This window comes from Zootoca vivipara, chromosome 5, assembly GCF_965207765.1.
Source record: "Zootoca vivipara chromosome 5, rZooViv2.hap1.1, whole genome shotgun sequence".
Taxonomy (NCBI): Eukaryota; Metazoa; Chordata; class Lepidosauria; order Squamata; family Lacertidae; genus Zootoca; species Zootoca vivipara.
Window position 1 is genome coordinate 58,497,985 of NC_142588.1, and position 13,231 is coordinate 58,511,215.

Consider the following 13,231-nt stretch of genomic DNA (forward strand, 5'->3'; position numbering starts at 1 on the left):
CTACACTACATTTGTTTTCAGGAACAGATGGAGTTTTCATTCCCATGACTTCATCCGTGTGGTCCTTCCCTTCAAGGAAAAGGAGAGCGAGAGCGAGAGAAACAGCTTGGTTGCATCACTCTGCTGGGAACAGGGGGCCAGGGCAATGACATGAGAGCTCAAGAATGAAGCACAGATTTCACACAAGCGTGGAGAGGAGAGTTGATTTCGTCGTCCCCCCCCCCTTCATGGTAGTTCTACATCTATATCCTGTCAGTAAATTCCCAGCATTTCACTAAAATCTGGGTTCGTACACAGCACAAAGCGGTGGAGGAATAAGGGTGCTGGGAGTTGTTTGGAGACCCATAACAAATTACAGCCCCCAGAATCCTTTGAGGCAAGTCATGCAGCGGTAGTGCATCCCATTTTGCCGCTTGAGGCAAAACAGGAAGTGCTGCCCTCTTCTGCCACTCTGCTGCACCACCTCGGCCCCACCACCTGCCAGCATTATCTCCCTGGAAATCTCACACTCTGTGTGATCTCATGAGATTTGGGCAGGATATCATAGGAAATTGGTGCCAATGCCAGCTCCATTTCTCCGCCAGTGGCAGAGGTGGCAGGGTGGGTGGGGCACCTGTGGGGGCACTGTCTCAGGGGCTTCTGCTGCCGGAGGGGGCTGCCTCACCCCACTTCATGGGTGGGTCTGCCCTGAAGCCATGACTGTTTAAAGTGGTACAGTATTGTCATGCTTTGGTGCAAGTATGGCCTAAACTATACTTAGAGCAGGCCCATTGAAATCAGTGGTGCTTAAGTCCATTGTTTCAGTGGGTATTTCTCTGAGTATGGCTCTACAGAGGAGATCATTTCATGTTTCCATGAGCATTTGAACCAAAGCAGAAGATTTCTCTGTAGACTTTCATCATTCTATTCTCTAGCTTGTGTTTTGGAGATGTCACTATGCATTTATTGAAGGTCTAAACCAGGCATCCCCAAACTGCGGCCCTCCAGATGTTTTGGCCTACAACTCCCATGATCCCTAGCTAACAGGACCAGTGGTCAGGGATGGTGGGGATTGTAGTCCAAAACATCTGGAGGGCCGAAGTTTGGGGATGCCTGATCTAAACCAATTTGATCTGCTGGCAAACTCTTTTGTTATCATTAATACTTCTAATATATATGTACCAGGCATGGACAAAGAATTGTGATATTACCTCCCTTCTCCTCCACCCCTTTGGCCTCCCTCAGCATAATGAATTTGTGTCATTCCACGCACACAAACAAAATTGCTTTGGTGATACCTGCCGAGAATTGTTCTTTTTTACTAGCCATTTTGCAATTGTGTTTAACTGAGACACAACCATACAACATTCTTCTTGTTTAACATTCAGCAGAAATATATTTCCACAACAGCCTTGAAACTCAAAACCCCTCCAGATTACCTGTTTATTGAGCGTTCAACCAGATTTGCTTGGCCAAATCTTAATGCGGAGGTTAATCTGACTTCTGCTCTTCATTGAGCATTCATCCAGATTTGTTTACAGGGAGGTCATTTGGCAATGGGAATTCACCCTTGTTTAGGCATGCAATCGAGTCCTTCCTGCAAAATAGCAACAGTCTGGGGGCGACCCAAAGAATCCTTCCTTCTAAAAGCTTTGGGTATCAGAGCATTTTGCTTTTTGTGTGGTATGGAACTCCTCCATTCACTATGCAAAAGTTGTTTGAGTGCTGTGAAAATGGGGTACCCCGGAGAGAGAGAGAGAGAGAGAGAGAGAGAGAACATGAAGCGTATGCTGTTGCTTTTGGTGTTTTTATAGTATTTTGCTGTTGCTATTTTTATTGCTTTTATTTGCTGTTTTGTTTTTATTGTTGTTTAGCTGTATTGCCTATATTCCCTCTATGGAGTTTAAATGTTGGCATATGATTTCTTGGGAATGGAGTCAAGATATGGGATATAAATATAATGATGATGATATGTGCACCATAAAACAATTTCACATGTACTGCCCCCCCCCCAATTTGAATAAAAAGCCATTGTCAATATTACGGAACATAAAAATAGTTGTGGTGCCGGATGGGTACAAGTGTGTAGAGGAGGTGTAGACCCATCCTCCAGAGTCCTTCAGGTAATGGGCTCCAATAATGAGAGCCAACATGGTGTAGTGGTTAGTGTTGGACTAGGACCTGGGAGACCAGGGTTCAAATCCCTCCTCTCTAGTCACAGTCTAACCTACCTTGCAAGGTGGTTGTGATAAAGTGTAGGGGGCATGCATGCCACCCTGAGCTCCTTGATATAAATGCATCAGCTAAATAAATGGAAGGACGAATCAAAATAATTAACATTATATAACATAAAAATGGAGATGGTGCAGGAAGGGAACGCGTGTAGAACAGGTGGGGAACCTCTGGCTCTCCAGGTGTTGCCGAACTCCAATCATTAATCTGCATCTCCCCCAGTCTCTCCCTGAGCAGACACTTCCTATGGGAGAAATGAAATAATTCCTGCTTCCTCCTCCCGCTCCCCGGCATTCGAATTACAACGCGAGCTCAGCGAGCCTCCGGTTGTTGTGGTTCGCAATTACAGCCAGTAGGTGGCCCTCTAAACCCTCGCCTAAAGTGGACATAGGCGGCGACTTCGGTGAGGCGGGGAATTCAAGCTCTTTAAAGGAAGGGAAAGCAGCGGAGGTCTTTAGAGGGGCGAGGGGGACGACGAGGCGTCTCGGAGAGGGCACTGGAGGGGGTGTTGCAAAGAGGGCGAGCCAGATGCCCCCCAGGCAGCCAGAGCCGCGGGCGGAGAGAACCGCAGGACTTCTGCAGCCTTGATAGGAGAGTTCTGTCCAACAGAAGACCCAGGAAATTGCCCTGTGCCATTTGGTTGGAGCTTTTCAGTCGAAGGACAAATAGTTCCCCGAGTCCCTTGACTTAAACCTTTCTAAATTGTAGGGGACCATCCAATGGTATTTTTTTCTGCTCCTCCAAAAAGAGGCAATTGATAAATCCACTGGAAACTCCAGGGCCTTGACTTGGTGAGGTGTGTGGGTACCATAGTGTTTACTTTACTTTTTTTATCTTTTTCTATTATTATTATTATTTATTATTTAATTGAAGAAGCCTGACAGTCTTGATAGGGCCTGCCCTGAAAAACTAAACAAGCCAGGCATTGCTGGAAAGAGCAGCGGATAATTTCTTCCTGCACTCCATTCTTCCTTTCTGGAACCCCCCCAGGAATATCGACTGCTGCCCATCTGAAGGTCCGCAGCTTAATCTTTGCCCTGTTCTTCTGGAGGAGCTTTTGCCAAGGCCTAAATCCAGGAGTCTGTCTCTATAGAAACTACCAGCGTGCCTGTGTGCAGCTGGAGGATGGCTGGACCCCTCCTTTCCAGCTGTCCACTTCGATTATTAGCCATGGGGCTGCTAGCAATGACTTTTTGTGCTGGCTCTATGGAAACCGAAAAACATGGAAACAGAAGGAGCCAGGAGAAGAAATCCCGATGGAATGACTCTCTCACGGGACAAAGAACAAGCAGCCCTCCCTTGTCATCATCCAATGACCCGGTAAGGACAAATACTACTCTCGGCTCACTATTTGGGGTGTCTTTAACCCATGCCTTAATTGAAGTAAACCTTCTCTTTTGAATTTAGCCCTGCAAGGGCTAAAAATGGGGGTAGAGAACGGAGAAAAGAAAGTTGTGCCCAAGTAGGAAGGAGTAGGTTTTGCTTTGGAATGTCATGTAGGAGAATATTTGCACAGGCAAGTGTGAATGTATGTCTCCGTCTTTTGAAAATAGTTACAGGTAGGTAGCCGTGTTGGTCTGGCGTAGTTGAAACAAAATAAAAAAAAACTTCTTCCAGTAGCACCTTAGAGACCAACTAAGTTTGTCTTTGGTATGAGCTTTCATGTGCATGCACACTTCTTCAGATACACTGAAACAGAAGTCTCCAGACCAGGGGTCACCAAACTTTTTCACCAGGGGGCCGGTCCACTGTCCCTCAGCCCTTGTTGGGGGCCGGACTATATTTTGAAAAAATATATGAATTCCTATGCCCCACAAATAACCCAGAGATGCACTTTAAATAAAAGGACACATTCTACTCATGTAAAAACATGCTAATTCACGGACCGTCCGTGGGCCGGGTTTAGAAGACGATTGGGCCGCATCCGGCCCCCGGGCCTTAGTTTGGGGATCCCTGCTCCAGACCCTTATATATAGTGTGAGGGTGGGGAGGGGTATTCGTAGTCTACTCCTATGTGATCCTATGTGCAGGTAGGTACTTGGGAATAGTTCCCACCAAGCTTAGTGGAACTAGGTATGTATAGCAGCAATCCATTTTACTTCTGTTTTATGTGTGTTGCCATTTCAATGTGGGTTAAAATACTGCCCTAGTATGCCCACCTGCTTACCTTTCACTGGGTAAAGGAATAACACTTTGTCCATTTTCCTGGCTAGCAGTAACACTTTTAAATACCACTCCTTTCTCTAGATTGTTCAGAACTACAGATCAAGGGATAGCAACCTATATACTTGAGCAGAAAGGAGAGAGGGAGCTAACACTTTCCTAACTGCCCCCTCATCCTGCAACATGGAGATGCTCCACCTTGACTGGTCTTTTGTCTATAGCAGAGATTGGGAACCTGCGGCCTTTCAGATGTTGCTAGACTACAAGTCCCATAATCCTCTGACCATTGGCCATGCTTCCTAAGGAGTTAGAAGTCCAACAACATATGGAGAACTGCAAGTTATCTAGCCATCCTTTCAGGGGTGCCAACTTGAATAATATACTCGAGGGGGGGCAGGTAAGCTGCACCCTGCATAATCAATCACAAGGCACAGTGCACACACACCATTTGAATGGCAATGCCCATAAACTTTGGGGGCCCTGGCCCCTCAAATATTAGGGTTGGCGAAGAGACCTCGGCTCCTAGAAGTTGGCTCCTATGCATTCTTGGTTCACAGCAATTGCAGCAGACCAACTATAGAAGATAAATGAAGGCTTGGAATTACACTGAATTCTACTAGCAAAAAAATGCAGCTAGCCCATCTACTGGCATTACAGGTGGTCAGACTATGACCCCTGGAATCCCTTCCAACTCTACAATTCTGTGATTCAAAGATGTTTTGAAATGGAGCTGTTTCCTCTGGTATGAGAGAAATACCAAGACACCTGCAACTTGTTAGTATGGAAATTATATAGTCAAGCATGACAGCAGGATGCACTTCTTAACATGTTACCCAGACCCTCTCTGGCCATCTCCCAACCAGTCCCTTTCCTAGGGAACTGATTAAATCAATTAAGCAGGGGCATTTGCAAAGACCGGGGGCATCTGCCAGCACAAAAACATCTAAAATAGCAAAAAAGACAATCACGGAAATGTATAACCAGCGCAAAAACAAAACTATGCCGTGATATATCCCTGAAACGAGATATTGGTAAGGTGAAAAAACTCAACTAATAATTAATCAAAGAAACATAATGGATTTAAATGTTCCAAAAGAAACTTTGATATAGAAAAGAAATAAAAATCTCAAAATAACCTCTAAAGAAAGTAAACCTTGACGAGGTGCCGGATAAGTGACTCGTTTCACTGGAAAATATCTGTTTCCTCAGAAGGAAAATGTTAAAGAGCTGAGAAATATCATCGCTCTTCGGAAAGATTAAGTAAAGGGCTATAAAAGCTCTCCTAGTTGTGATGGTGTGTCTCCATTGTTCAGACTGAAAGCACAAAAACATCTGGCAAAGTATTCTTGCTGCAAAATAATGTAACATTCTGTTTTCTATATAGGCACCTTCAGCAGCAAAACGAATCATGGCAAGTAAGGCAGATGATGGAGTGTGTGTATGGGTTTGTGCTGTAGGAGGGAGGGGGGAGATCCTGTAGGACCCCCCTGCCCTGCCTACTTTCATTGCTGGTGAGGAAATGCAGCTGTAAAAGGTTCCCCATCTCTGATGTAGACTGAAGGAAGCATAATTGATACATGGATACAGCAGAACGTATGAAGATGCTGAGCAAAGATAATCCTCAATATGTTTTTAGGACAATATGATGTTTGTGTTTGTGTTTGTGTGTGTGTTCATGTTCTTGGTTGTCTCTGCCTTTCACATGCATTTTTTTTTTTACTTCCCATTACAAAAAGGAAACTGCTGCAGGAAAGATTCGCAGGGATGAATCCCGGGCTGCTTGGATGCTTCTTATAAATAACGGGGTGAACAATAAAAAAAGAAGCAAAAATAAAGCCAAAAAGTTCAAGGTAAGCAATATTAACAGTGTCCTCATCTTGACACACTTCTCTTTAAAGTCTGTTCAGATAAGGGATTCCGAGACTGTTTTCATACTCTGTTTTCATGTCTGCTGTGCACTCACTGCGTTTCCAGAGCAGCTCTTTAATCAGTGTTCACATGACATTATCCAAAGCGGATATGTATAAAATACCACTTACAACAACAATACAACAGCATGAGTTCTTTCTCAAACCAGGCTCATGCTGATTGAAATCTTAAGCTGTTTCTAATTCATCTTCATTCAGGGTGTAAACACCTTTGCATGGGGGGGGGGGGGAAACTACGGAAACAAATCTGACACTAATGAAACTTATGCTGATGTGTACAGTTGGGGGGGGCTGCGGGTAACCCGCCCCCCGCAAAGAACCCTTCACTGCACTGTAAGGTGGTAATGTGAACATGTCCTCAGATTGACATTCTGAGCCTTCCTAACTCTTCCTAACTGTTGGAGCCTCCCTAAATTTAACCAAGACAATTTAAAGTCCGTCTGTCCCCAAGCAGCGGTTCATGGCTGCATGCACTTTAAGAGACACAGAGAAATTGCTACATGGAAATGAAAACCTTGTGAAAGAAAGAATGCTCCCTCTAGTAATAGTGTTTCACCAAGTCCCACTCGTAGGATTTTCAGCATACAAGTTCCTAGAGTATGGTCTGTATGGTGTGTGGGAACAACATATACACCATCTTTGGTTCCATGAGAGAAGAAAGGCTGAATATAAATGTTCAATGTGGTGTTGTTGTGTTGTGTTGGTGTGGTGGTTAGAGTGTTGGACCAGTACCTGGGAAACGAGGGTTCAAATCCCCAGTCAGTCATTAGGCGACCTTGGGTCAGAAACTGTCTTTCTACCTAGCATACACCATAGTGTTGTTTTGAGGATAAAATGGGGGGGGGGAGAGAACCATATGTGCCACCTTGAACACTTTGGAGGAAAGGTGGGATTAAAATGCAATAACAGTAAAATAAATAAAAGGTGAATATTTATTTCATGAATGGTTTGGGGAGAGGGAGTCATGTTGATGTTGATATGAGATGTTATCTTCCCATGTGAACTTTTGCAAGTGAAAATGTCAGGGGGTTGTTGTGGCTACTCTCGAGTAAAGACGCTCCAGCCTGCTCTGTCTTTAAGAGCTGTATTGTGCATACTATTTACAGTGCAGAGACATCAGAAAACATGACTGCCTAGTCTGATTCAGAATCAGAATCAATGGCTCTTGTCTGTTCTTGCGCCAGCATAATAGTCTGGGAACCCCAAAACGCCGCCCCCTTGCCCTACGTCTGGGTGCATGACCCAACGTGGGCGCCGGAAGGGGCTGCGTGCCTTTCCCCCATCCTTTGGCTGGAGTGTTGCAGAGGCTCTGACACGTCACTGCGCTGTCCTTCCTCCTCTGGCCAGCTGGGTTGGTGCCGAGGCTCTGACACGTCTGAGAGCCCCCTCTCCACTCCGCTTCATTCCCTCCTCCTGACCCGCTGCTTGCGCTGTCACTGGGTGAAGTGCTGGTCAGGATGACTGGGGGAGGGTCCCTGTAGGGAGTCCCCCTGACAGAAAAGGACCTTTCTCTTCCCTCCTAGTACTGGAGCCCCTTTCAGGCAATTAAGTAAAGCATCTTGAAGCAAGAGCACATCAAACAAACAGAAGCAGCCTTTAGGAGCCCAGAGACTGAGAATTGATGATAGCTAGACAGACAATAGGTTTGGTGGTTGGTGTGGATAAATACGGCTCTAAAATACTGTCCTCTATTTCTTTCGGTTGTAGTTTGGCATTCCAGGACCCCCAGGAGCCTTAATCGCCCAGGAGGAGCTGCTGAAAGAATTCAGATTGCTGCTTAAAGGTACGGAGGTTGTTGCTCTCCAACCAAACATACTTGTTTGCCTTAGGCACAGAATAACAAATCGAGCCCTTAATAATAGGTGATTTTATTTGACATTATTGTTTTTAATGTACCTTCTGGGTTTGGATGGAGACTTTACTTTTGGAGTTCTACTCTTTAGGACTAAGATACACTTAAAATATGATATTAGATTCCTGCATTACAGGGGGTTGGACTAAATGACCCTTGTGGCCCCTGCCAACTCTACAATTCTATGATTCTCTGTTGTTGGGTTATTGCCCCGGCTTTGAATTTCTTTAAACCACAAACAGGATTAAACTTGCAATTAAAACTGTGGCTCTTGGCAAGGCCAAGAATATTAATCCAAGAGTGCGATATCAAAGTTAAAAAGGTATATTCTAAGAGGAGTGTAATCCATGCCACTTTTCTGCTGTTGGAATTCAGATTCAGTCAGTGTTTTGTGTGTGTGATGGTACGTATCACCAGTATAGAGTACCAGCTCCCCTTCTTTTGCCGCCCATGGCAGCCATTATGTGCCGGCACATAATTTCACACTGGAATGCAAATTCCAAGTGGACCTTCTGTTCCAGGATACTGGTTTTCATATACACGATTTCCTCCAAGGCTTCTGCTATTACACAGGCCTCTAGGACACCCCCTTCAGTAACTTCAACCTTGGTTGATTGCATCTTCTCCAGCCAAAGCTGGTAGGGAAACTGAAGAGGTGAAGCGTGGGGGTGGGCGGGCAGGGGGCCATGGCCCTGGGCACACATTTCTGATAGGGCACAACCAGGCACCCCCACTACAGGTTCCTATGGGGAAGCAAGGTAAGCCAAGCCATGGCCTTCGGGGCTGGGGCGGTGGTAGTGCCTCCTTCTAATAGCCAGTATCCTGGTTATCCCCCAGCTCCTGGGTTGGCTGGGAGGGAGGGAGGGTTTGCAGCATCTTGTGCTACCCTTTGCTGCCCAACGACTCGTCCCCTGGCCCCAATGCTGCCTCAGCTCTTCCGGGGCTAACTGGGGGCTGTGCCCTAGCCATTGGTCATGCTGCCCGTGAGTTGGAGTCCAGCATCTAGATTCCCCCCCCCCGGTTTCTCCACCCTTGCAATCCAAATTGGATTCTGCCTTAACACCATCATGCTCAGATTCACCACTAAACAGAAGTCAATGAAGGGGAGCCGACTGAGGATGTCATGCACAAGACACAAAGGAGAAGATGTGGCCTAGCAGTAGTCACGTTTTCCCTTCCCCACCCATGGGTCTGAGCTGCAGTCACCAGGATCCTAGCGGAGATTTCCACTCTTATACTGTGGGATTTGTTACCACAAAGATGTAGCCACCCATGGAGATTGCTTTAAAAGGGCTTTAACTTCCATGAATTTGCCTAACAGTTATCGCTAGCCATGGTATCTATGTACTACATCTGATGCTGGTGGCAAAATGTGTCTGTGGGTACCACTTGTTGGGAATCACATGGGAAGGCTGCAGATCCTGCCTTGGCATCTAGTTGGCCACTGTGAGAACAGAATGTTGGACTTGTTGGAGCTCTGGTCTGACCCTGCAGACTCTTATGTCCAGTATTTTTACTGCTCTAGAAACAGGTGAACATACATTCCAACAAGCCAGCTGTCTAAAATAATACGGATTCACAAAGTCTTGGGGTTGGCTTGGGACTTCCTATGTTAAGATGGCTATAGGCATATTGACTAGTGTGACCTTGTTGTGTTTGAAAGCAAGTAGGTAATGGGGCTTTGTGTTTTGGCTGCTCAGGTGTAATCAGGGAACGGGAAAGGATCGGTCAGAAAGCCTGTGACAACTGCCAAGAAGAAGATGACAGGTCCAGAGGAGAAGATAACTTTCTGGCCCAGATTAGTGGACCACTTTTAGAAAGCAGGGAGCATGGGCGAGTGCAGGCAGCTTTCCATTGTCGGACCCGGAGAAACATTTCAATTGAACGGCGGTCATTACAAGAGCTTCAGTTCTATTACATAGTGAGTAGCAAAGGGAAAGGGAATTGCCTCTGGCTGGTTTGGTGTCATTTCTTCTTGCAAATGTCAGCAAAAGGGAAGGTAGTTTTTGCTTCTATATCCCTAACAAGACAACCAACCCTATAAATCCTATCTTAAAACCACTCCAAATCTCCTGATTTCTAAGGGAGTGTGTTCTGTAACTGACGATCTAAATAATTGAAACCTGGTTTCCCAGAATTTAAGTCGTCCCTGGAAAAAATGTTTAGATACACAATAAAAACTCTGAAAGCTGCCACCATTGATGGAGAAATATCCGGGCACCAGGCTCTGAGTTTATTTGTTTGGCCAAGCTAGTCATTTGTCCCCCGTTATAAAATATATTGCCATATTTTGTTGCTCATCTCATAACTATGCATCCCTCTTAAGCATGTTCACAAGTGATCCACTTTTGGTTCTTTTTCCCTTTTATGAATGACTGAACCTTGGTTTTTGAAGGGCCTTCTTCAGAGCTCTACTTCCATGCACCACAGGGAAAGCTGGAACAATTTTCTCCCCCGCTTCATAATCCTTTTGTTGTTGTTGTTGTTGTTGTGCATAGCCTAAAAAAGAAGAGATGTTCCACCGTGGCCTTGGGCTAAACCTTAACAATGGACAATACATAGCACCTTTCAGTGGATACTACATCTTCACTGCCACATTGCATATTGGTAAGTGTTTAACTTAAAGCAAAACTGTGTTGGGTTCTTCATCATAGAAATGCTAAGCAATTTGGAGCTGGCAGTTAATTATCCCTACCCCACTCTCTTACCAATGTTTTAAAAGTAAAGTAAAGTGCACATTCCAGAAATAATCTGGAAGCATTGACATTATCAGCTCCAGTTCTGTAAACATCTTGGGTAATGATGAGCCCCTGAATTCAAGGAGAAACTTAGCAGGGGAGGATTAAGCATCCTTAGTAATTACATAAAAAGTTGACTTTTCAGTGTAATGTTAGTGTTGGAATTTGCTTATCAGTTTCAAGTGGATGTCTGATTTCAGTTGAGCATTCTCTGAGGCAAGACGAACAGCAGCATAAAGGTTGCATATTGAACAGAGCAAAGTTCAGTGAAGCTCTGAACCTTGGGTAGGCCTTTTAGACACTGTCAGATAGCCTCCAGCTGCTGGGGTCAAGGATTCCAGCCCAGCAACAAGCCGCCTCTGTCCTCTGGTCTGACTAGTTGCTGCCTGTTGCAGTTCCAGAGGTTCATCAAAAGAAGAACCAGCCCCACAGCCACGAACGCCTGCGCTTGCTGATCTGCGTCGAGTCCCTCTGCCGACAGAACATGTGAGTGTGTGGAGTAGAAATAGTATTGTTTAGGAAAGCAGCCGGCTATAATTTCTTTCAGTTCCAATTCATTCCCACTCTGCTACATGCTCCTGCTTTCTATGTTTTACTGTATGAAATTCACATTTAATTTTAACTCTGTTGTAAGCTACCCTGAGAACCTTGGGGTATAGGGCAACCTATAAATGAGGAAATAGTAACTTCCTTCTTGACCTACCTTCAAGGCTGAATATGCATGGATTTTCACATATATTCTTACTCTCCAAGCAACCTTATTGGGCTGGTTATGTGCTATACCTGCAAGCTGATTTCAGAGGGGCTCACTGGATTACAATGAGCCTCTTTTAACAGTGTTAAAAGTTGGTCCAGGGTGGGATGAAGGATCTGGCCGCACTCCTGAACTAGTCCAAATGATACAATGAACACTGATGAATGAGGATTCTGACCCACTCACCCACATCCAAACCTACCTCTTTCCAGTGCACCCACCATCCATCAATTAAAGTGGTGGACGGCCTATCCTGTTATTTTCTAGGATTGTTCATGTTAATTAAGTGTCTTTTGCTTTCAGTTCTCTGGAAACAGTGAGCAGGTTGGACAGAAACAATGAACATTTCACAGTTTCAATCCATGGAATTCTATTCCTGCAGGTGAGTAAAAGCCATGAAGGAAAGTTGTAACATGTTGTCATAACCTGCATGCTTAGTGACACAAATCTGGCAAAACACCTTCATTTAGTTCTCTCTCTCCTGAATAAAAAATGCAAGCAGCAGCTATTAAAGGCAGGCTTCCCTATAGCTGTTGAGTAACTGGAGCCTTTAGCATGAAATTATAAAACAATTTGCTACAAGCAAAGTATGCAGCCTCTTTAAAAGGTAGCATAGGCACTAGCTGTATCTGAACAATCCTAGGGATGGCACCCATTTTGCCAAAGATCTGTCTTGCTTTGCTTACTCGCCTTTATCTTCTCTGTTCCAGGCTGGCCAGTATGCTTCAGTTTTTGTAGACAATGCAACAGGATCCACCCTCACTGTTCGAAGTGGGTCTGACTTTGGTGCTGTCCTCTTGGGCATTTGATTGGCTCACAACCAACTATTCTGAAGGTGAAACCTTGCTTTTCATCAGCCCCTATGCTACACTTATCTCATTCAATCAAGTGCCTGGAGTTGGTAAGCACCAGAACAAAGCACAATAGCTGTTGATGCAAAGCTAGCAAACCTCCACTGCTGTTTAAGCATACCAAGGTGACGAATTGGATTTGAGAAAAATGGCCCAGCATCTAGTAAAACTGATTAAAAGGATGCTGAACCAACTTATAAACGGAAGTGTGTGTGTGTGTGTGTGTATATATATATATATATATATATATATATATATATATATATATATGGAATACATTTTACTATCTCATTGGTTCATAGTCTTTTAAGTTAAAAGTGCTAACTTTTGTTGATTTTCTGCCTTCTGGTGACTTCCTCAACCACAAGCAGAATTTGCCTATTGCTTTGTGCTGCATTGTGCTCAATATCCATTGCTAACTTTCAAATAATGGTGGGTAGATTGGCTACCATATTTAGAGCAGGGTTTTAAAAAGAAATGAGATGGTAGGCTATTTATTGAGTCCACTGTTAGCCAGAGGTTTTCTATTGCCTTAGGTCAATTAGATTGCCCTGTCCGTTTAGCATGAAGCCTAGCATTAGTGCCACTTATTTTGAACCTAACTACGTGAGGAAGGAAGAGGTGGTTATTTCCATTTCTTAGTAACTGTCCTTATTTTCTCTGCAGCTGTGTACACCCTAAAGTACGATATCCAAGAATTGCTAATGCACCACCACCCTCTTCTACTATTACTG

General features: G+C 44.7%; 1 protein-coding gene across 1 annotated transcript; it reads left to right on the top strand.

Annotated features, from left to right (window-relative positions):
- The first annotated feature begins 543 nt into the window (after nt 1–543).
- ERFE (erythroferrone) lies at nt 544–12,586 on the top strand. The gene is made up of 8 exons (XM_035132543.3): nt 544–3,531; nt 6,111–6,224; nt 8,010–8,085; nt 9,855–10,075; nt 10,653–10,761; nt 11,288–11,378; nt 11,950–12,028; nt 12,357–12,586. The coding sequence occupies exons 1-8, from the start codon at nt 3,337–3,339 to the stop codon at nt 12,453–12,455; spliced, it is 984 nt and encodes a 327-aa protein (XP_034988434.1). The 5' UTR covers nt 544–3,336; the 3' UTR covers nt 12,456–12,586.
- The last annotated feature ends 645 nt before the right edge of the window (nt 12,587–13,231 follow it).

Bases quoted from the DNA above. Each gene is read 5' to 3' on its own strand.
- ERFE (XM_035132543.3), top strand. From the start codon at position 3,337: ATGGCTGGACCCCTCCTTTCCAGCTGTCCACTTCGATTATTAGCCATG. The intron at 8,086-9,854 runs GTACGGAGGTTG...TTGGCTGCTCAG, and splicing joins ATTCAGATTGCTGCTTAAAG to GTGTAATCAGGGAACGGGAA. The intron at 12,029-12,356 runs GTGAGTAAAAGC...TCTCTGTTCCAG, and splicing joins ATGGAATTCTATTCCTGCAG to GCTGGCCAGTATGCTTCAGT.